The sequence below is a fragment of the Saccostrea cucullata genome, unplaced genomic scaffold (assembly GCF_032062105.1).
Source record: "Saccostrea cucullata isolate Sc308-1 unplaced genomic scaffold, CSIRO_AGI_Scuc_v1 ctg1282, whole genome shotgun sequence".
Lineage (NCBI taxonomy): Eukaryota > Metazoa > Mollusca > Bivalvia > Ostreida > Ostreidae > Saccostrea > Saccostrea cuccullata.
Window position 1 is genome coordinate 17,613 of NW_026921699.1, and position 24,792 is coordinate 42,404.

Here is a 24,792-nt window from a genome sequence, read left to right on the forward strand (position 1 = left end):
TGATTCTTTTGCGTGACCGTAGTGTCAATCGATATATTCTATTTATAGATTTCAAAGTGATTTGACCTAACTGTGAGTAATGCTCTCTCGCATTCAAAAGAGAATCAACCTTACTTAAATTCCTTTATATAGTTTGAATCACGTTTTATTTTTAGCACATATGATACGACATTTTCTGAAGTATTAGTTTTATTTATTCAATTCACATTGACATTATTAGAAACTCAGGCACTTAGCAACAGGGGGAGGGAAGGGGGGGGTCTCCCCCCCCCCCCCACACACACACTCACTTTTTTCCCAACAGAACTTTTGCTGAAAATGTTCATTGAAGTACAGGTTGGCCCCCAGTTAATAGTACGGTAAAGTAATATAAGGGAAATGCAGTATTGTATGCAAAAAAGGTAATAAAAGAAGTCGGCATCAGAAAAAAGTTGGCCTCTACACCCCCCCCCCCTTCCACCCCTCCCCCCACGAATTAGGGATTTTCGAGTTTGGGCAATGTTTTGTTTGCTCGTCAAGTTTTCCAGGTAAGTAAAAAAAAATTGTCTGGCTGGTCCCCCACTTTCAAAAACGATGCTACTCTGGCTTAGCCCCCCCCCCCCCCCCCCCCACACACACACACTTATTTTTCAAATATACTGTATACATGATATAGGCATTGAAAATGGGGGTTTACATTTTTTTTGTTGGTTTAGTCCGCCCCCTTTCAATTAACCCCCCCCCCCCCCCCACACACACACACACACACACTTCAACTAGTCTGCACTATCTCGTGCGCAATATTGAATTGCTTGACTAGTTACTTCATAAAAAAAGAGAAAAATCCCGAATGATATCCTCAATGTTTCATCTATATGATAGATTACGAAATTTCAGATTAAAATATTTTAGATTTATTTTCACTCTTTATTTTTTAATTGCTATCTATTGGCTAGGGCGTTATCAAAATTTAATGTGAAATATCAAGAATTAGATATGGTTTGTTTTAATATGATAATATTGTTGGGGTTTTTTGGTTAATACGATGATTTAGCCACCCTTAAAGACGATGGAGTGCAACAAAAGTCCGTGTTCAATTAAGGTGGAATGCCACACCAACATTTTATTTTATAGATCTTTTAGTCATCCTTTTTGAACAATGGTTTCAGCATTGAAAGACCGATATTAGCTCTTAATTATTTTATATGATTTTTTTGTATTTTTAAGAAAATGAAAAAAAATATTTATATCCAAATAAGTTGTTCTCGAGTTAAAAGTTTGCTGTTAATGAATGCATCATATGAATATCTAATAAAAAATGTAAAGAAAGGCTGGTTAGACTTTTTAATTTTTTTTTTATAAAAAATAATTTATGAAAATAAAACACTTTATTTGTGAATATTTTTTTAAACTTGTGGTTAAAAAAACCACAAAACAAGACACAACTGAGGACAACATGTTTGTCAATCATATTTTAAAAAGAAATTGAAACGAGATTGAGAAATTTGTGAGAAATTAATTTTTTTAAATATTTGAACCTAACCCGATCAAAATTAAACTGATCCCGATCAAAATTGACACAAAATGAATAAAATGCTAATTTATTGCCTCTTCCTGTATTAACAATGAATTTGAGAAATCTATTTTATTGTCAGGTTCAATAATGTTTTAACCCTTATTGCACCTAATCAGACTTGTGCTGTTAAAGGTATTTCCATCCTTACACATGAATGATTTCAAAGTAAAAAATCTGCATTTATTCTTACTTTTATATAGCCTAAACTGATTAAAAATTGCAAATTAAAAATATTTAGGTGTCATTTTTTTAAGATGCCATATTTAGATCTATATAAACAGAAGTGTTTTTGTCGACATGAGAAAAGTACAGAATTTGGTTAAGAGTATTATTTACATGATTTATAAAAACTACATGTATATAAATTCTGGTTCATATAATCTCAGCGAGATTACGATGTCGTAATGGACGTCCGACCAATGTCGCAGTGGGTGTCCAACCAAATATTTTAGTCCCTACGACATTTCGCTGAGATTAATAATTATGATGCTGAATTAAGAGTGTTAAGGTCAAGATCTAGTAAATGAAAGGTGCCTACAGATTCATCAAACTTGAGAAATAAATTCCTTTATTGATGCTTTACAATTTTAGCTGGGTCAAATAAGGTGTTTCGGGGCATAAATTGTAGGTAAATTAGATGAAAAACTGTATTTTAAACTGTCATTTTCAATGAAAATTAAGAAAATCAGTCATGAATATGGGAGTGTTTTTCAAATTCGGCAAAGGAAATGTATCCAGATTGCCTACAGTCTCTCAGAAAACGGTAATTAGTATGTTCTAGGCTTCTTCTTTAAATCAATATCAAATTTAATATAGGTATCCGGTTTACTTTTCATATGATTTCAAATTGAATGACATGAAAATACCCCATTTTCTACATAATTCTGCTAAAGCCATAAAGTACGGGAAAAAGAAAGTTGAAATTGATTATGACGTCATAATGGATCTAGCGCCAAAAAATTAGTCTCAAGTTATTTACTAGATCTTGACCTTAAATAAAATGTTACAATGTGAATATTGTTAATATTAAGGTAATTATTTTACACGAAAGGTGCAATTTAGAAATTGCCTATATTCAAATTCTATGAGAAGGACTTATTGCAACGATTTTTTTTATTAATTAAAATATTTATTCAATAAAGTAAATATTAAATTTCAAAATTCTTTATCTAAAAAATTTTATTCTCATTTCGCCCATTGAACTAAATAATTTCCCTCACAACACTGGATTTACTTATTGAAGTAGATTTCGTCGCCTTAATTTGAGTAAAATTATGCTAGAATGTTTGCAGATGATGATAAACAAAATGTTTTTTTTAAAAATCACTTCACTATTGAAATTGTTACCTGCGCAGCAAACATACAATTTCATCAGTTTGCGATTGCGGAACTTTAAACAAAACATTCCTGCTCTCCCACCACAACATAGACTCGTCCAATTCGTAAAAAATGTAACCTGATAAGGCAGACTCTGTTTATATGCCCATGCTTCATCTCATCCAACATTTCCGTTAGATTAATTCGTTGTTCACGTGGATTTTTTGACAATAAGGGGTTTATTTGTGACTGTCAGAGAAATTCCGAAGATTACCCGTCACTGACAACGTGCGATCAGCTGTTCAGAAAGAATTTCCTCTGCTTTGCAGTCGAAAGTCATGAAACTTTTTGCATCTCTGCTGGTGACCGCTTGCGTGGCAGCGTTTACGTGTGCCGAATTGTTCTCATCCATGGCACATCTTGAGAGTGCCTTGTTTGCAGAAAGAGACATTGCTGTTGCCATTCAAGATTATATTCATGAAGAAGAAAAACGACTTGCAAAACTCAAAAGGTATGTGTGTGTTTACAAGACGAGATTCTTTCTATTTTGGAAAATTGCTGTTGGAACTTAACGTCAGCATGTCTCTAGAACTTTCGATTCCGTACAACTTTCACTTTAGAATGAAAGAGTCTGCAGTACAGCAAATTCTGGACACTTCCCCACCCACATCTACCCCTTTCATCTCTTGTATACTAGTATATACAATATACCTTGTTGATTGATTGTCATTTTAAGGATCAGAGTATTTAAGCATCTGCTTTATTGTCTTTATAATTTTGTTAAACTTGAATTTAATTTTGGGTCACTAATTGTATAGAACAATAGAACAATTTCCTGGGGAAAAAGAGAGAAATGCATATTTAAGCATGTGTTGACATGGGCATAAATCCTGTTTTGATTACATGTGTATATAAAAAGTTATGCATGGCTTATCCTTGACCACTAATTGAATAGGAAGTCCTACATATGTTGATTAAAGAAAAAGACACAGCTGTAATATTGACAGATAACAGGAAATTATGGTCACTTATCAGTATGTTCATTCAGACCATAGACAATTTAGGATTAATATCCGATTATACAAGACAGAAGCCTTATTTGATTCTATAACATATATATTTAATGAATTGATTATATTTCAAGACAAAATTCATGTTTTGAATAGCTTATATAGCATCCATTTGAATAGGTTTGATTTACCAGTGTTTTCCAGTACTGAGTATAGTAGATTTGGACATTAAGCAATTTTCTATTTAAAAATGTAGCTATGTAGCAAATAATGTAACAAATTACCATGTCCATTTTGGGGAAACTATATATGATGTTCATATGCCAGTCATATTTCTGAGTCAGTGGTTACAGAGACAAATATGTCATATTGGCAGCTTTTCACAAAATTAATTCTAAATTGCAGAATTTTTCATATCAGATTTATAACCAATTTTCTATTATTTCTTTTATTACATAATTAATATCTACAGACAAAAAGGATAAAAATTGGGTATATAAAATTTTAATATACAGGCCAATCTCTAAATTTTAATAAAAATGGAAAATGATAACAGCATGTGATCATGTATTTTAGATAAGTTTTATGTCTAATAAAAATTCTCAGAAGCGAGGGTGGGGGTGGGGGGTTAACACCATCCATTCATCAGGTGCTTGTGGTTATTTTTACCCTTTCACACAAGTTAAAAAACAAGTTTGCCCAGTCATAGTTTTGTTTATGAAATTATACTGTATTCAACTATTCTTTGAATTTGCCCACTTTTAAATTTGCCCAAATTTTGAAAACTTCCTGAAATGTAGAGCAAAAATTGGGATAAAAACAAAACATAGGAGCAGTGTATTCAAATTTCCCAATTTTTATCAGTTTTATGGACAAAATGTACATTTGGATAACCCTTATGGTTGAATGTGCTTCATTGCTCTGACTGTCTTTCTCATAAGCATATTATATCTAATTTCTAGTTATAATTTTAACTTGCAGACAGTTTATTAATTAATATGCTAAAATCAATTTCCCTTCTTGGCATTCCTTGCTGTGTGGTAAGTCCATTCATCATTGTCTTGTAATTGAATGTCATTTTGCAGAAATGGGTGGTCAGGAAAAAATGTTGTGATAAAAGAAAAATTAGTAGACAGGATTATTTTTTCTTAGGTTTACTTAAAATTATAAATTCATGAAAATTTTCTCAAGATAGGTTTTTGTTGTTTTTGAAAATCTGGTGACCAAAGGGCTTCATTATTGACATAAATTGAACTTTTGGAAGAAAATTAGTCATATTATGAAATTAGACATGACTCAGACAAGACAAAATAACAGGTTTTGTATTGGTTTAGATTGCAGCCACCAATACTCTTTCCTTGTTAAAATATGCACACAATAAAGAGACCAGTAGACATGAATGACTGAGTTATAAATTCTATCAAAAGCATATTATTCTCTTCTGACTATTTACATGTAGCACATAGTGAGTTATAGGCATTTCCTTTCTATTAAGTGTTCTGGAGGGTTTTAGAGTGATTCAGATATCTCTATTAATGGTTTGAAATGTTTGGTAAAGCTGAATTATGTGAATCCATTCAAGTGTATTTACAGTTACATGATGAATAATCAATATATTGCACATTTTCATTTCTTCAAAAATGGATGATAATGTCACATAGTAAAAGTTACCATGGTTAGATATCATTACTTCAAAACCATTTTTACCAGGGGTGTGTTCTTGAAGGTAGATGTTAAGGCTGGTTTAGTTGCCATGTATTAAAGGAAAGCATGCATAAATTTGGTAGATAACAAATTAAAAGTTTACTTAACTTTGTTCCAACTTGGTGATGGAATACTCTTTGCTAAGATGAACCTATTTAGACACCAGCTACACTGAATTGATACTTAAGCTCTAAGTCACATTTTTAAAAATAGAATTGTATGATTCTTATATATCCTTTTAAAAAGATAAGTTTGAAAATGATGAAAGCTGTTATCAATCTCAAAATATCTTAAACCAAAACAAATCTGTGAGGAGGGCATAAATAGAGACCCCTGGAAATTCCAGAGGTGGGATCAGGTGCCCAGGAGGAGAAACCATCCGTTATCAATCAGTCACATCCACTATGAGCTTTATGTATTGATCAGGTAAACAGATTATTCTGCATTCAGTATAAAAACAAAGGCCAAACTGTTGATAGAAAAGAAGTCAGCCAAAATATGACCCAGTACCCCAGTAATAGCTTATATTTACCAGCTAGTACTTACAGGGTCATTATAATTACTGTAGAATTAACTAAATGCCGACTTTTGAACATGGTTGTTGAAATCCCTGTAATATCAAGTTATCTGTCGGTAGCCTGCTTTAGTTTTAAAACAAATTGTTTTCAGAGCATATACTCTTGAGTATCCAATAAGTTGGCAGATATACATTCAATATGTAACCACAACCAAGTATATAATCACAATATAAACCATTAACCATTTGATTCTTGGCTTTCAGTATTGCAGAAGATTATGCTGAGCACAGTGAGAAGGCCCTAGCCAGTGATAAGAACCTCCTAGCCAATCCAATCAATGCTTACTTGTACATGAAGCGATTCACCATAGACTGGGATAAAGACGTGGCCCCCAACTTCCAGAGTAATCCTGAAAGTGGTAAATAAAAGCGAATTTAAAATAAATAAAAACAATTCATTTTCACCTCATATGAAATGCTTTTGGATATTTCATTGATATTTAATAAGAAAAATTAAGAAAATTAAGGTTTACACTTGAAACCACAATAATTCTTAGATACACTGTATAAAAAGGAACTTCTTAGAAAGATGATGGTACTTGTATATATATTTTTTTGGTCATATTAATGAAATGGATATTAAAGATTTCATCACTTTCTACCTATCTACAGATGTACACAAAAGAATAGAGGAGCTGAAAGGATATCTGCCCAAGTATGAGGATCTGAAGGGGGCGGTGACAGCGTTACTACGGTTACAGGACACGTACCAGCTGGATACCAACAAACTGGCCCAGGGGCGGATCCACTCCATGGTGTCTAGTTCTATGTCAGGTTAGTCCCAGGATGCTCGTCAATCTACTTCTGAATCCAAGAACAAATTAACAAATGAACAAGATGTGTTTGTGAAACACTATGCGCCCGGCAGCAACAAATTTAAAAAAAACATAGTTTTAGCATAAAGGTCACAGTGAAGTTCACAAGGTCATTGATCTTGGTGTCATTTGAAAGATCTTGATTAGTGAAGTACACATACCAAATATGAAGTCTCTACCTTTAATGGTTCAAAAGTTATGGTGAAGGTTCAAAAAAGCTATTTTAGCATATAGGACACAGTTAAGGTCACAAGGTCATTGACCTTGCTGTCATGTGAAAGGGCTTCATTAGTGGAGTATGCATGCCAAATATTAAGTCTCTATCTCTCTCCATTCAAAAGTTATGGCAAAGGTTAAAGTTTGCCGTCGAAAAAGCTATATTTAGCATATAGGTCACAGTCAAGGTCACAAGGTCATGGTGTCTTTTAAGAAAGCTTAATAAGTGTTGTATGTATACTAAACATGAAGTCTCTATCTTTCTTCGTTTAAAAGTTATGGCAAAGGTTAAAGTTGCAAAAAAAACCCTATTTTTAGCATATAGGTCACTGTCAAGGTCACAAGGTCATTGACCTTGGTGTCATTTGAAAGAGCTTCATTAGTGGAGTAGGCATATCAAATATGAAGTCTCTATCATTCATGGTTCAAAAGTTATGGCGAAGGTTAAAGTTTGCAGACAAACAGACAGACAGACATCCAGGCGCATAAAAATAAAATTATGTAAAATATAAAATGCTCTTTTTGCATGTACTGGGGAATTCTTAATACTTTTGAAATGAAATCAGAATTACAGGTTAAATATACGGTGCATGTACATGTATTATACTCAGAACCCTTTCATGAGTATGTAGCATTTGATTACTAGAAATGTTTATTAAAAATGAGATAAATTTGTTAATTTTAGAGACCAGACTGTGAAGTTGTTCAGATATATCTTTTCTACATCAGAAAAAATATTCATTTGCAGGACATTTAATGCACTGCTAATTTTAAATGATCATGATAAAAAAAGCCTGTCTTCTAATGTTATGCATGACAGCCTCTCTTTAGAAGTTTGAATGTTTATAGTATTCGTGTCATCAAACGAACTAGAAGTTAAATGAATTGCATGCTTTAAAACATTAATCAGGTAACCATCAAAAAGTCTCTACACACTGGGTGAATGCAAGCTAACATTGCCGTAGGATTTAAATTGGGCCATTGGGTTCAACTCTAACAGTATTCTCAGACAATCCTCTAATTTGCCCATGAGGAACTCGCCTTTAAAAACATGTCATTTGTTGTCACATTTGTCAGCAAAATCATCTTCAGATAAAAAGTTGAAAAGGAAAATTGTGGTGGCAATTATTTGGCTACAAGAAAAGTTTTTAGTTTGAAAAGTCCTAATATATATGTGAAGAACAAACTTATGCTTGTAAGTTTTCAGAAATACCAATTTAAAAATTTCATGAAAGTACAGGACAAGTAGAACAGAGTTGTTCTTACACTGGGGGGTCTGGAAATTTCCCTGCCTATTTGATGTCATTGCCAGTTATTTTGGTATTCTCTCTGAACTCCCTTTTTGGAGAGGAACCCAAGCGCCCCAATATTTTTAATGTCCTCTGATATTTCAATTTTTAGGGACAACTTTAAGAAAAATCTTTTACTTTTTTGGTCATAGAATTTTCAATTTGATGCTAAATTTTGTCCCCCTCTGCCTTAACTTTGATGTTTTAAAATAATTGCAGAACAGTAGCTTCTGACATAGTGATTGTATGCAATGAGACTAAACATATAATTGCCTTTAACAATAGCTATGATCTGTTTAGAATTGGCATGCTGCATGTTACTGATGTTATTTCAGCCTCTGATTGCTTTGAAATTGGAAAGCTGACCTATAACGATGAAGACTTTTATCACACCACCATGTGGATGGAAAAAGCCCTAGCCCTGGTCAGCATAGAGAAAAATCGCACTGTCCAACGGGTCGATATACTGGACTACTTAGCATTTTCTCTTTATAAAGTAAGTATGGGACTCCTTTAGGTCTCTGAATTAGCCTCTCAGATGTAAAAAGTTAGAATTCATTCAGAATGAATCTTACATTATGTTTCCTGCACATTTCTGTTACCTAGGCAAGAATGCAATTATAGTAAAGTCATTGAGAGAAAAGTTTGAAATGTGACAATGTTGTACCAGATACCAACTGTAGTTCACTCAGAATTCGATGTTTCATACAGTATTTTCTCCATTTTAAGGATTATACAAAGTCCACTTCAAAGCAGTGTGACTTATTATGGAGATCCCCCCTCCATCCACAAAAGAAGTAAATGACAAAAATCCTAGCTTTATGGCATCATTTACTAGATTATCTTTAAGATTTTCTCTGAACTGACAACTTTATTCTATTTCCAAAATTCATTGATTCAGAAGTGACTTCATAACTTGACAAGAAGTAAGTTGCACACAAACAGACAAACATATGTATTAAACATAATCTCCTTCCACCTCAAGAAGTATAAGGAGGAGCTGTTTACAGCAATGAGTGGCTTTTGTAAAGAAACTGGAGAAAATAGGTGTTACCAAATATTTATCGATTAGAAATTATCATTTCTTAATACTCAACCATTTATTTCTCTGGCTTCTGCATTTGAAAACCCTAACCTTGTTTGTCAGGTCACAAAAAGCATATCTTTGTGGTTACAAAGTGCAAGGCCAGGCATGGACACGTTTTTGAGCCTAAATATGAAAAACCAAGCCACAGTCACAAAATAAAAGTGCATGTTTGTTCTGCATGGTTTCTGTAACCTCTTTTGTTTTGGAATTTGTGCTCTGTCTTTTCTCAGAGTCCATCTCTTAGGTGCTGTCTGGAATATTTGAACTAACAGTTGCTGAATTCATGCCAGTTATTATTGCACACTATAGTTGATAAAAAGAAAGTATACAGTGCATTCAGCTAAGGACTTGATTTACTAATAATAGTTTTGCATGGCAAACTGAAAAATGGCAATATTGCCGTAACAGCAACTTATAAACCAAGCATGAGGAATGACAAATCCAGAAGCCCAGGCTTGTCTCAAAACTAGCCATTCAGTGATCTCCTTACAGCCAATGACTGCTTTGAGATTGGACGACAGGCCTATCAGAATGAAGACTTCTATCACACTGCCCTCTGGATGAAGGCTTCATTGGACAAAGAGGAGGAGGAGAAAAATAAGACTGTACCCAGGAGCTTGGTGCTCGACTATTTGTCATACGCTGCTATGATGGTATGATGTTGGCTAATTAGGAGAGGAATTTGTGAATTCTTTGTCAAATCCCAATACTGTGACTGATGTATATGGTAATAAGGGGGGAAAGTGTTAGGATGTTGTGCTTAGATCAGATTGAAACCAGGGTTCCCAAAGTCTTCTGCAGACAAACAAAAGATGATTTGTATAACCCACCTCTCTCTGTATTTCATATTTAGTATACTGTACAAGAAGAGAACTATAAGAAACACAATTTTGTTCATTGGACTTAGATATGGATCATCATTGTTGCCCAAATAAATAATGCTGGCCAAGAATTTCAAACATTGCTTTTAGGAAAGAAAAAGTCATCACTGCACATTAGTTCTTTGATAATGATATTAACTCATCTATGTTCGTATGTCCCATTTTCAGCAAGGTGATATTGAGAGGGCTCTGGTGCTGACCAATGAACTTTTGACACTGTGTAAGTATAAATCTCCTTAATATTTAGTTAATATCTTTTTGTTTTTAAATTGGAATTTAATTACTGTATACAGGGTTATTTTCGCCCCGTGTTATTTTCGCCCTTTTACACTTGTGAACAATTTTGCCCAGTTTAAAATTCGCCCACTCACAGTTCTGTTTAAGAATTAATACTGTGTTCTTTGAATTCGCCCCGTTTTAAATTCGCCCACTTGTGACGAGGACGAAAGGGGCGAAAATTTCCCTGTATACAGTATTGTCAATTTCACACAAGCTATTTTATTTTCAATAATGTCTATTTAAAATTTTCATATTTGATCTGTATAAAATCTTTACTAAAAATTTGATATTTATATATCCACATTTACATTAGCTGCAGGTCTGTAGCTCTCCGAAAAAATATATTGATAGACCGGAGAGCTACAGTGCCACCCATTGAAAAAAAATGTATATTTATTGCGCACAAAAATGTGCGCTCGGTTCTCGATTTATTTCTCCATGTTTTTAAACTGTAATCTCAAAATATTACTAACCGTATATTCCTAGCATATTCCTTCACTGTTTCCACAACCAAGCATTCCTCATAACCATTGTTAATAGTCCTCCTGACTCTGATATTGTAATCATCGAACATTTCGCTTATCTATACCATGTTATACAGCCATTTTGGTTTCAAAGATAATTCGGTCCAATATGCTTCGTTCAGATGTCAATCACGAGAATACTTGATAGAGGAGAAAGGGATTTTATGAAATCTTCCCTTTTTTGCAATTGGGGTGAGAAATTGGAAGAATTAATCAAGAACCAAGCGCACATTTTTGTGCGCAATAAATATACAGTTTTTTCAATGGGTGGCACTGTAGCTCTCCGGTCTATCAATATATTTTTTCGGCGAGTTACAGATCTGCAGCTACATTTACATATAATTACAGTTTTGTGCATTGCATAATGAGGGATTGTTCCTGTCATTTTGTAGTACCTCATCATACGAGAGCCCAGAATAATCGCAGATATTATGAAAAATTATTGGAGGAACAGCAGCGAAAGCAACGAGGCGATGACGGAGGGGCTCAGGAAACTGACGAGCCTAACGAATACACAGTACGACCCCTGGATGAATACCGAAAAGGCGAGGAGTTTCAGACCTACGAAAGTCTGTGTAGGGGAGAGGAGACACATGTAATGTCATATAGCTTTATAGAAAGAATATTTTTTCTGTTAACAGCTTTTTAGAATAAAATTGGAAGTAGAGTTGTTGTAAACTGTAGGGGGTTAAAAATACTCTGGTATATTCTGTATGTGTGCATAATTTGGCATATTCAAAATTTAGCGCAATCAAATGATATGGAGTTGTTGGCATAATCATGAATTAGCGCTACACATTTTCTCTTTATAAACGAACTCTTAGAGGTATTCATGAATTACTGCATCCTTGTCTATGCCAAAGCCGCTAAAATATGAAGCCCGCTATTTTAAGTGCACATACAGTATTACATGTACCGGTATGACATATTGCTGGAAAACTGAATTGGTAATATTTGTATGCTGATTAAAAGATTTTATTTCATCATAAAATCATGTATGTTTAAAAAAAAGTTTATAATATATATATATTGTTGATTTTTTTTTTTCCCAGGATTATAAACTGAAGCACAAATTGAAGTGTCGCTACGTAAACAAGAACAACCCCATCCTACTGTTACAGCCGGCTAAGGAGGAGGACGTTTACCTGGATCCCTGGATTGTTGTCTACCATGACGTCTTGTCGGATTATGAAATAGAGACTATTAAAAAACTGGCCACTCCAAGAGTAAGTTTGCAATACCTGGTATTCATTTAATAATAAATAAGCTGTCTTGCTTCATTGGAAAAAGAAAGCAGAACAAAAAATACACCTACATACACCAATAATATACTAACTATAAATTAGTATTTAAACACCCAATTTTATGTTAACGCCCCCAAAATCTACCTGATTGAAGATCAATAATTTACCGCCTGTCAATCATTAAAAAAACAATAGCTTGTGATTTGATGACAAGCTACCTGTGCTTCCTGATAATCTGAGTTTGCATGTTTTGAAAACAATTACCTGATCACGCGTCAAACGCTTTCATGTACCCGCATAGTATATATATATATGTTTGAATTTTATTTTTAAAAAATAATTGAAAGTAGATTATTAAAACATTGAAATAATAAAATATTTCTTTTCTATCTTCATTGCTGTTTGTTACTTGTAAGTGTTATATCGTCCACGTTTATCTGTAGAAAACAAGAACAACCTAATTGCCATCGACGAATTAAATTATTTTTTAAGAAATGGGATATAAGTACAGATAAACGGCATAGCATAGTTTTTAAAAGATGTTTTATTTTGTACTATGGCTACAATACGCACGATGTTGCACAGAAATTGATGTCAGAATTAATGCTCGAATTTCCTCTAGCGTCTGAATATACACGTAATGAAAATGTGAAGATAATTAATAGTGACCGATTCTGAAAAGAAGTCTTTTTAACAATAAAATTTTGTTAACACACGAAGAATAAAAAATATGGAATATTTTGGACAACATTGTTAGCCATAAAAAAAAAACATTCTGATCGCAGTAAATGCATGTTCAAAACTGGATCAATATTTTTTTTTATTTCCACTTTTTAAATCAATATTGATTTCTTTTATTGAAGATTAAAAAAGATAAATATTATTGATTTGTAGCGTGAATTTTTCTTTTATGCAAGGAAAACATTTTCTAAAACGATATACATGAATCTTATTATTTTTTTTCCTTCAAAACATTACTATGATTACGATGAAAGCGTTTAGTTTACAAATAAATTCCATATTAGAATAATTATTTTACGTAGTTTCACTCAAAACCAGACACAAAACACGTAATGTTGACCCTGATTACCAAACACAAAATGCTACATATACACAGATTTTTGACATACACCAGGTAAATAGCACCATATACACTCCCCCTCCTCAGGTAACCGTACGGTAAAAAAATTGGGTCTTTAAGATTAATTAGTAATTACAGTAAACCAACTTTTATTCGCGACGACTTTATTTCACGATTTACCTGGGGTTAATTAGTTCGCGACAATTAATTTTCGCGATCAAGCCTATTTAGGTTCTTTTGTTAATAGACACATAGACTTTAAGAACCGGTTTGTGGTGAAAAATATTCGCGATGACGAGACTCTCGTGAACTTCGCGAAAATTTCTCGCACACGAATAAAAGTTGGTTTACAGTAAGCTTTATTTCAAAATGATGTTTTAATGGATTTTATTGGGAACTTTTATTACATTGCCCGTGGTATTAAGATATTTTTACCCTGACAAATTGAACATCAAAATAATGAGACCGCACTGTAAATACTCTCAGAGATGATTAGGAAATTTTTTTGTTTTCACTCATTTTTGCCCACCTGAATAGGCCAAAAATAAAACTATAAATAAAGGGTATGTTATATTTCATAAACTAAAAAATTAAATGAAATATGGACTGCTTATTTTTGTTTACAAAATTTTTAGTTGTTGTAAATGTATATATAATAAAAAGTTATATACCTGAAACTCTCTTGTGATAGTTAGAAAGAGCAGGTGTATATGGGAGTGCATCGTCAAATTATAGAATTTGTAAAAGGTGAGATGTCTGACAGTCTGACAAAAAGAACATATCCATTTTATTCAAATACCCAATTTCATTGATCTCTCAACTGCAAGTTATCCTGCAAAATGTCTCCAACAGAATTGAAAAAGACTTTGATTTCCCATCAAGTGTTTTTTGAAAGTATTGTTATAGAGTTATTTTTTTTTTATAAAAGTAAAAGTACATGTAAATAGCATAGTTATGGTTCAACAGCTTTCTGTAATGATTCACTGGATGATTACATTAATTTTTTATAATGCTGTGAATCACAGTGAGTTATGTATGTATAATTAGATAATGCACATTTAGCAGATAATGAAAGTTTGTATGCACACCTGTGATGATTCATAGACCCATAAAAGGCAAAAAATCACTTCCTACTTATATTTTATGTTATATGTGACAAGTACACATTTTGATTACCAACAGAGGTACAAGCAGTTTATTGTTTTAAAATTAGGCTTTGTCTTCTAGACTTGGGTGCATCTATGTTAAAAACGGTTTCAGAAAAAAGTTATGAGTGAGAGTCTGTTTCAATTTTTAAAATTTGGAGACATTTTGATTTGAAGCAGTTCTCTTATCTTCGAAATATGATTATTACATATACGTAAACTTTTTACGTTTTCTAGTAGAGAAAATGTCATACTTTACTATGAAAAAAGCATTATTGTTTTGATTATTTGTTGTCATTAATCTCATTAAGAAAATGTGTAATTTGTTGGGAAAAAAAATTAAAATGGAAGCCAGTCTCATTTTTTGCCATCAGATGTAATTGAAAACAGTGTCACATTTTCACTCTAAGAAGAGGTCAAGTATTTATGTGACGATTTTAAAATATCCTACATTGACTGGATATTTTTCTACAATCTTTCTTTTTTTCCAATCTAGTTAGGTAGGGCTACTGTCCATAATGCCAGAACTGGTAAACTAGAAACAGCTGAATACAGAGTTAGTAAAAGGTATGCTTATCTGTGTTTGTGTTTGTTTGAGTCATCCGTTTTGTCTGTTAAAGCTGTTTCTCAGAAATAAGTGCAGAATGATAGCTTTGTGCAATAAATTGGGGATAAAAGGCATTTCTTGGGACAATAACTCCTTTATTTGGCATAATGATTCATTATTTCTAAGTTACTTCCTGTCAAATGAGCTTACTCTTTATATGCAATGAAAATATGGCTCTGTAGTATCTTTGAATTTGGGATTGTTTGTTTGGGTTTTTGCTGGGTTCTAATTAAAGATTTAGGGCAAAGAGTTTTTGACCTGTTTATCTGTATGTCTTTTTATTTAATGTTTTTAATGACTTTGAAAAACTTAAAACTTGTCAATTACTTCTCAACACTTCACCATGTTCATTGGGACTGGGGCCTTCTTGTTCACATATTTATTTTTTGTGTCAAGACCTTTCTTTGAGTAACCCAATTTTTTACCTTGACCTTTGGGAAAGACCTTCTTTTAAGAAACTTTAACCTCAATCATAACTTTGAACTGTTGGGTCTAAGGCATTGATATTTCACAAGTATTCGTATATTCCTTGAAAGAAGACCTTCCTTTGTTTACCAATATTTTTATCCTCCTTTCGGCTGTAACCTTGATGTATGACCTACTTCTGAAAAAAATTAACTTTACTTTAAACTTATGAATGGTTGGTGTCAGGGATGTTATGTTTCACATTTATAAGTATTTCTTGTTACAAGACCTTTCTTTGAATAGAAACATTTTTGACCTCGTGAACATGAATTTGGCTTTGGGCTTTAACCTATTTTTGAAAAAGCTTAACCTTGACCATGGACTGCCATATTGTGGGTAGGGATTGTATGTGTTCAATCTAATTAAAATTAGATCATTTACGCTCCTTGTATTTTGTTATGTCGCCTTACAGCAACATAACAAAATACAAGGAGCGTAAAGGATCTAATTTTAATTAGATTGTGTATGTATTTGACAATCTCATCTGTTTTTTCTCCTTGTTTTTTTTTTACCAGGTAAATTTAGAGTCAGTCTTTACTTCAGTTAATTGTTGTAGATGTAGTACATGTATTTCATATCCATATTATTTTATCTTCACAATATAGTTTCAATCATTTTGTAAACTTGACATTAAGTTATAATGTACATGCATGCACAATATATTTATACATTTAAGTATATATGTATTCGGTAATCAAAATTAAAGTTATAATTTAATTGCTGTTATAATTCAAGTTTCTTTTCAATGAAATATTTTTTTTTAATTCTTGAAAATACGCTTAAATGAAATTTGAAAAATTCCTTGAAGTACTTTTTGTTGCTCTTGAATACCAAAGTTTTCTAGGCTTCACATAAAAATGCAGAAGAAATATAGGTGTCACATTGTCTTCATCTGTCAGTTTTTTTTTGTTTTTTTTTTATGTGTGAAGCATCCTCGCTAGCAAGAGTATTTGATCTGCCCTTCTCCCCAAAATTTATGGGATGCAGGGCGGACCAAAAACCCTTGGCTAGCGTAGATGTGTGTGTGTAGTTGATAACTCAGCTTCAAACAGTGTACTTCTCTGACAGTGTCAGTTTTTTTAGTGTTTTTTTTTTTTCTCTGTGAAAAAGAAAACTCTTTATGAAGTGATATTTTTAGTCATCAGTATATTTTATTTCATTTCAGTGCTTGGTTAAAAGACGATGACGACGCAGTTATACACAATGTCAACAATAGGATAGCAGCCATTACAGGTCTGAGTATGGAAACTGCTGAAGATTTACAGGTGAGCTAAAGATGATCCTGGCATGAGATTTTTCTAGTTGTCGTGACCTCTACGTATTAGTCAAGTCCACAGAGGATAATATAACCTTGTTCAAAATTAAGAACAACAAGATGTGTTTGTGAAACACTATGCGCCCGATGGCAGCAAAGTTAAAAAAAAAGTAAGTCACAGTCAAGGTCACAAGATCATTGACCTTGGTTTCATCTGAAAGTACTTAATTCGTGAAGTACACATTCCAGATATGAAGTCTTATCTCTCGTGGTTCAAAAAGTGTGGCATATAGGTCACAGACAAGGTCATTGGACTTTGATGTCATTTGAAAAAGCTCAATTAGTGGAGTATGCATACCAAATATGAAGTCTCTATTTTTCATGGTTTGAAAGTTATGGCAAAGGTTAAAAAGTGTTCAGACAAAAAAGCTGTTTTTAGCATATAGGTCACAGTCACAGGCACAAGGTCATTGGACTTTGGTGTGATTTGAAAGAGCTTAATTAAGTGGAATATGCATACCAAACATGAAGTCTCTATCTTTCATGGTTCAAAAGTTATGACAAAGGTTAAAGTTGCAGACAAAAAAGCTGTTTTTAGCATATAGGTCACAGTCAAGGTCACAAGGTCATTGAACTTTGTGTCATTTGAAAGAGCTTAATTAGTGGAGTATGCATACCAAATATGAAGTCTCTATCTTTCATGGTTAAAAAATTATGGCGAAGGTTAAAGTTTGCAGACAAACAGACAGACAGACAGGACAAAAACAATATACACCCCACGTCTATCAATCATAAAAATAGGCCATTTAAAATAGGGCACAATCCTGAAAGCTTCTGAGTTTACCATGCAGTGATTATACATGTGTAATTAATTAAAAATATTGGTATGCAGAATTATATTTGGCAGAAATAATAATGAATTAGAATGAAAGAAATAGCACCAAGGAACCTATATGAAAAAGATTTGTTTGTGAAACACTATGCACCTGGCAGCAACAAAGTAAGAAAAAGCTGTTTTTATCATATAGGTCACAGTCAAAATCAAAAGGTCTTTGACTTTGGTGTCATTTGAAAGAACTTATTAATTAGTGGAGTATGCATACAAAATATGAAGTCTCTATCTCTCACGTTTTAAAATTTATGGCGAAAGTTTCAAAAATCTGTTTTTGGCATATAGGTCACAGTCAAGGTCACAAGGTCATTGACCTTCATGTCATTTGAAAGAGCTAAATTAGTGGAGTATGCATACCAAATATGAAGTCTCTACCTCTCATGATTCAAAAGTTATGGGGAAGGTTAATGTTGACAAACAGATAAATAGACAAACAGACAGACAGGACAAAAACAATATATTACCCTGAGCTATCGATCCGGGCACATAAATTATTGCATACACAGTAATGGTGATGCTAGCTTTTGTCTGTGAAATCTAAGAGAAAAGGAAGGATAAAAATGCAATGCACAATAACATATTTGAATTAAGAACTGTATGAAGAAATGTTTTGTATATCGATGACCTAACTTTATAGGTATTTTGTGAACCTTCTTCATTTGGAAGGAGGTAACTTTTAATCTTAAGGAAATAAAAGTTTACCAGTAAATTCAAAAATTGCTGTTTAAGGATAAATAACACAAACAAACTTTTTTTCAGAAATCAGCATTATTTTTCATAGATTTACATTTAAATTGACAACCTGAATAATATTTACCAAGTAGAGTGGGAGAATTATATAAGATTTTGTCATAAGGTTAAAAAATTGTGCAAAATTTTGTATGGAATTATATAGAAGGCAAAACAAAATCTCATATATAAGCACCAAGGAAAACCTACGATTTCTTTATATTTCAGGGATTTATTATTTATGTCATTTCAAATCAAAATCAGTCAAAAAATATATATCAACCCGCGCATCCATTTTTTGTTTGTGGTAAGTACCCTTAAAATTAATCTTGAATTTGTTATTTACAGATTGCTAATTATGGACTTGGAGGGCAATATGAACCACATTTTGATTTTGCACGGGTAGGTTTTTTTTTTTAAATCTTCCTTTGAAATCTGTAAATTTCCATAGAAAATCTGATAAAATTTTAAAAGATATATATTGTAAGATGTAATTTCTGTGTTTGTCTTACTAGTTTTTTAACATAAAAAGGACTATATTTGATATTGACCAATATTTGCCCCCAAAATTAAACTTTGAAGGAGAAATATGTAATTGTAATGTTCTAAAGCAGCTAGCTAGGGGAAACAGAGAAAAAAAATTCCCAAAAACCTACCTTGAAACTATAATATTTTTTTTCACATAGAAATTCTCATTTAAGATATACAATTCAGTGTTTTTCAAGAAATGTTCAGTAGTCAATTTTTCTGGGGGCAAATACTGCATTTAGCTCTTTAAAAAAATATTATTTTCAGTGGAAACAAATTAAGTGTCCACAATAAAAGCACTTCTGAAGATTTGTTCTTTCACATGCATATGTATTTCACTGTACCCCGGTACTTGAATATTCCCTAATTTATTATGTTTATACCTGTATTAGGATTATATTTGAGAATCAACAGATATTGATATACAACACATTGTACATAAAGGTTAATTATTCTCTGTGCAGTGTCGCTCGTGTAAAGAAAGTTGAATTTGTACATACATGTATTTCAAAAATGTTGCTCAAGTATTACCAAGGTGTTTTGTTTTGCAGTATGCTTTTGCTCTTTGAAAATGTGTTCCAGAATATAACTGTTTTAACTATATTTCTGTTCAAAAGGAGTCGAATACACAAAAAATAAAGTTATTTCTTTTTGCATGATATTAGATTCCATTTAGTATTGTATAAACTCGAATTACAGAGGACAGACCAATCAGATTTTTACATTCAAAATGGCAACCGAATTGCAACTTTTCTTTTCTATGTAAGTTTATGATAGTCAGTACATGTTTATATGTTTTGCTTTATATTTCTAACATTTAATGTGAAAAAGAACTGAAATTTGGCTTCTGGGGGAAAAAAAATTTCTGATAGACTAAAATGAGATAAAAGTAAATACACATTATTATAATATCATAATTTTTAGATGAGACTGAATTTTTTTGGCAAGTAAATTTTTAAAGTTTGGATGCATATTTTCTAAGACAACCAATCAAAATTTCAGTTCATTTTCCTTTTGATGCCGACACATAGAATGTCAAGATTGCGCCCAGCCTTGAATAAAACGCAGCATCGCATGCACAGCAAATATTCACAGGATTTAGGCATAGGATCTGTTTGGCTTTTTTTTAGCTATTTATTTTTTTTACAAAACCACATCAGGCTTTTGTTAACCTAAGTCCCTGCTGTTATGTAGGTTTGCATACTTACTAACTCAGTGGATTTTTTCTATCATCTTCCAAAACAGTCAAATTGACTTTGGTACAAGGAAAAATAATGGAGTTGGTTTCTTTTATCATTTTATTAAATTACAGAGGAAAGAGCTAGACACATCAGAATTTTACATTCAAAGTAGCAACCGAGTTGCAACTTTTCTTTTCTATGTAAGTTTATGATAGCCAGTGTTTATTATTATATATATATTGCTTTCTGTTTCTAACATTTAAGGTCAAGATCTAGTAAATGAAAGGTGCCTACAGATTTATCAAACTTTATAAATAAATTCCTTTTTATGCTTTACAATAGCTTGGTCAAATAAGGTGTTTATTATATATATATGTATTTTAAACTGTCATTTTCAATGAAAAATTAAGAAAATCAGTTTAAGTTTTTTTAGAAAAGGAACTGTATCCAGATTGCCTACAGTTTCTCAGAAAACGGTAATTAGTATGTTCATGGCCTCTTCTTTAAAACAATATCAAATTTAATATAGGTATCTGATTTACTTTTCATATGATTTCAAATTGAATGACATGAAAATACCCTATTTTCTACATAATTTTGCTAAAGCCATAAAGTACGGGAAAAAAAAGTTGAAATTTTTATAATAAATTTAGCACCAAAAAAGGAGAAAAATCATTATGATTTTTAAATGAGTCATTATGATTTTTAAATGAGACTGATGTATTGTGGCTGGTAAATTTTGTTTAAGTTTGGATGAATATTTTCCAAGATAAGTGTTCAAAATGATCAAAATTTCAGTTCTTTTTCCTTCTGATCTTTCTAGAAAGTCAAGACTGTGCCCAGCTTTGGAGAAAAAATGCAGCATCGCATGCGCAGCAAATATTAGGGTTAGGCATATAGGCCAAGTTTGGCTTAACTCAGTGGTATAACCTTGTCATGAGTTTTTCTGTATGTTTTGGTACTATTTGTGTTCAGAAAGAAGAAACCAATGCTTTCCGTGACCTAGGATCGGGTAACAGAATAGCCACTTGGCTAACTTATGTAAGTAATTCCAGATTAAAACAGAATTGCTAATTAATGCTTTAGGCAATAGACCTAACACATGGATTTTCAGACATTTTTGAAGTGTTACACACACTTTGAGTCAGACTATGTTAAAATTAATCAACAACTCTTTTCAGTGAACTTGCAAAGTAAAAAAATTATCAGATAAGTAGAAATGTAGTGTCCCATATAATAAACCTACCTTTAAAAAACCTATGGAGATTCAAAACAATAGAGAAAATTGTGCGGCTGCTCCAAGAAATTTTTTTTTAATACAGGTACATGTATAACGTATATTCTTGTCAGGTTATTTAGGGGGGGGGCAGTTTTGATGTACAATATTACAGTTAAATAAGAGACTTAAATTATGATAAATAACTCTTGTGCAGTTTTTTTTTTTCCATTTAGGAAATAGGAATTATAAATTCCTTGGATAAAATGAATGACATTTATGATGAATCTAAATTGTTACTGTATACAACTGTTTTACTAGCATTTGTAGAAAAAATAGGTAGCAATGGGGTAAAAACATCCTTGTATAAGAATTGGGATTTGGTTTAAACACTTGGTTCTTTGAGCTGAAAATCTTTGAGTCTTGCACAAGGGACAAGGTAGCATTTGGATGTAGCTGCTTTGTAATAAAACTTCAGGTGCTGGGTTTGTGTATCTTCTTCAATTTCTCTTTATAATGCTCTTAATTAAAATATATAAAAGATATATTGCTCAGTTTATAAAAGCCTTCCTGATATCATACAATGAAATATCACTTTACTTCCTTTTATATACAACATTGGTAATATTTTTATATAGATTATTTTTTAGAAAACAAGAAGAGCACATGCTCTTATGAAATACCTGAGTGTGTTGTTCATCTATCTGCTAAATTAACTTTTAAAAAATCACTCAGGGTACATGAAAAGGGAGGGTGGGAAAGAATTAAAATTCGTAATTTCTTTGTAATGTATACATGTATTAACGATAGAAAAAATATATAGATCTATGTCTATGTCCAATTTGCAAACATGTGATTTGAGCATGCAGCATTCTAATGAAATAATTACATATGTACAGATATGCAATATACTGCACCTTTATTGGAAATGTAAAGAATAGTTGACATCAAGTTTTGTGCACATTTTCTTGATGAAGAGGGGGAAAATAAAATGCTTTCAGAATTAAGTCAGAATGATAGATAATTAAATTATTAATGATAAAATAAGAGTTGTCAAAGAATAATTTTTATCAAGCATCTGTGTAAGATAAAAAAGGAACATATAAAGACTATTTATTGGATTTTCTTTTTGTGATTTTCATCTGAGATGTAGAATATGTACTAATAAAACTTTATCTGTTCAGATGTCGGACGTTGATGCTGGAGGAGCTACAGTGTTCCCATACATTGGGGTCAAGTTATTCCCTAAAAAGGTAATTTATTCATCATAATTTCATGGTCATGTTTTGTTTTTTTTGATGAATTTTACAAATCATGGTCTCCAGAGGCACTGTTTTGGTAGCATATAAAGTGTTTAAGAAATTTTGTTATTATAATTACATGTATAATTAAATGAATTTTTAAAAATTTTTAATAGGGTGCAGCAGCATTCTGGTATAATTTGTACCGAAATGGAGATGGAATTTATGACACAAGGCATGCAGCTTGTCCAGTCTTGGTCGGTCAAAAGTGGGTCTCAAATAAATGGATTCATGAGCGAAGTCAAGAGTTTAAAAGACCCTGTAGTCTCAACATGGATGAATAGCTTTTTTAAGATTATCACAAAAAGGCTTCAAAGAACCATGGCTTTAGAAACGTGTTTTCAATGAGACATATTCATCAATGGTTTGGTCTTCCATGCTCTGAATACTGTAGATTGGGAAATATTCACGATGGTTTTAATTTCGCTATGTTCGCGATTCATTAATTTTCCGCGAAATTAAATCCATCGTGAATGTTTTTATTAGTATCTAATAACGTTAGATTGCTTATAGGAAATTTTGAATTAATTTCTTGCAGCGTGAAATTAAAACCATCGCAAATGGTACTTTCTGAGATATCGTGAAATTTTAACACCGTGGAATTAAAACAATTTACAGTATAACAGGGTTTTTCATTGTGCCATGTGAACAACTGACAATCAACTTCATGCAGAGCTGAATTGATGGGCTACGCAAAATGTTTCTTCTGCAGAGAATTCAATTCTAGCTGCTAAATTTCCTGAAAAACTGACTGCAAAGTTACTTCAGTGAAAAAATAAAAATATATACTTGTATGCACATCACCAGTATGCAAAGAGTGTTCTTCTTGCCCAATCTTCAATTCATTTATAAATTGCTGTTTTTCTGTGATACAATTAATATTGAGAGGGGTCATCTCATTTTTAGCTCACCTGAGCCGAAGGCTCAAGTGAGCTTTTCTGATCAAAATTTGTCCGTTGTCTGTCGTCGTCGTTGTCGGCGTCGTCGGCGTAAACTTTTCACATTTTCATCTTCTTCTCAAGAACCACTGGGCCAATTTCAACCAAACTTGGCACAAAGTATCCTTGGGTGAAGGGGAATCAAGTTTGTTAAATGAAGGGCCACGCCCCCTTCCAAGGGGAGATAATTATGAATTTGTGAAAAATTTATGACATTTTTAAAAAATCTTCTTCTCCAGAACCACTGGGCCAGGAAAGATGAAACTCATGTGGAATCATCCTCAGGTAGTGTAGATTTAAATTTGTTCAAATCATAACCCCCGGGGCAAAAGTGGGGCCAAAATGGCCGACCCAAGTTTTACATAGGAATATATAGGAAAAATCTTTAAAAATCTTCTTCTCCAGTAACTGGGCCAGGAAAGATGAAACTCATGTGGAATCATCCTCAGGTAGTGTGGATTCAAGTTTGTTCAAATCATGACCCCCGGGGCTAGGGTGGGGCCAAAATGGCCGACCCAAGTTTTACATAGGAATATATAGGAAAAATCTTTAAAAATCTTTTTCTCCAGACCCACTGGGCCAGGAAAGATGAAACTCATGTGGAATCATCCTCAGGTAGTGTGGATTCAAGTTTGTTCAAATCATGACCCCCGGGGCTAGGGTGGGGCCAAAATGGCCACCCAAGTTTTACATAGGAATATATAAGAAAAATCTTTAAAAATCTTCTTCTCCAGTACCACTGGGCCAGGAGAGATGAAACTCATGTGGAATCATCCTCAGGTAGTGTGGATTCAAGTTTGTTCAAATCATGACCCCCGGGGCTAGGGTGGGGCCAAAATGGCCGACCCAAGTTTTACATAGGAATATATAGGAAAAATCTTTTAAAATCTTTTTCTCCAGAACCACTGGGCCAGGAGAGATGAAACTCATGTGGAATCATCCTCAGGTAGTGTGGA

General features: G+C 32.7%; 1 protein-coding gene across 4 annotated transcripts; it reads left to right on the plus strand.

Annotated features, from left to right (window-relative positions):
- The first annotated feature begins 2,982 nt into the window (after positions 1-2,982).
- LOC134260591 (prolyl 4-hydroxylase subunit alpha-1-like) lies at positions 2,983-23,280 on the plus strand. Of its 4 annotated transcripts, none has more exons than XM_062743134.1 (14): positions 2,983-3,383; positions 6,368-6,522; positions 6,776-6,937; positions 8,819-8,979; positions 10,620-10,671; positions 11,647-11,849; positions 12,307-12,480; positions 15,221-15,291; positions 16,962-17,061; positions 19,021-19,074; positions 19,900-19,962; positions 21,357-21,422; positions 22,782-22,850; positions 23,015-23,280. In XM_062743134.1, the coding sequence occupies exons 1-14, from the start codon at positions 3,211-3,213 to the stop codon at positions 23,180-23,182; spliced, it is 1,671 nt and encodes a 556-aa protein (XP_062599118.1). In that variant the 5' UTR covers positions 2,983-3,210; the 3' UTR covers positions 23,183-23,280. The 4 variants fall into 4 exon arrangements, with proteins under 4 accessions (XP_062599118.1, XP_062599117.1, XP_062599120.1 ...); XM_062743133.1 differs by lacking the exon at positions 8,819-8,979 and adding an exon at positions 10,063-10,223 and having other exon boundaries at positions 2,985-3,383; XM_062743136.1 differs by lacking the exons at positions 8,819-8,979; positions 21,357-21,422 and adding an exon at positions 10,063-10,223 and having other exon boundaries at positions 2,985-3,383.
- The last annotated feature ends 1,512 nt before the right edge of the window (positions 23,281-24,792 follow it).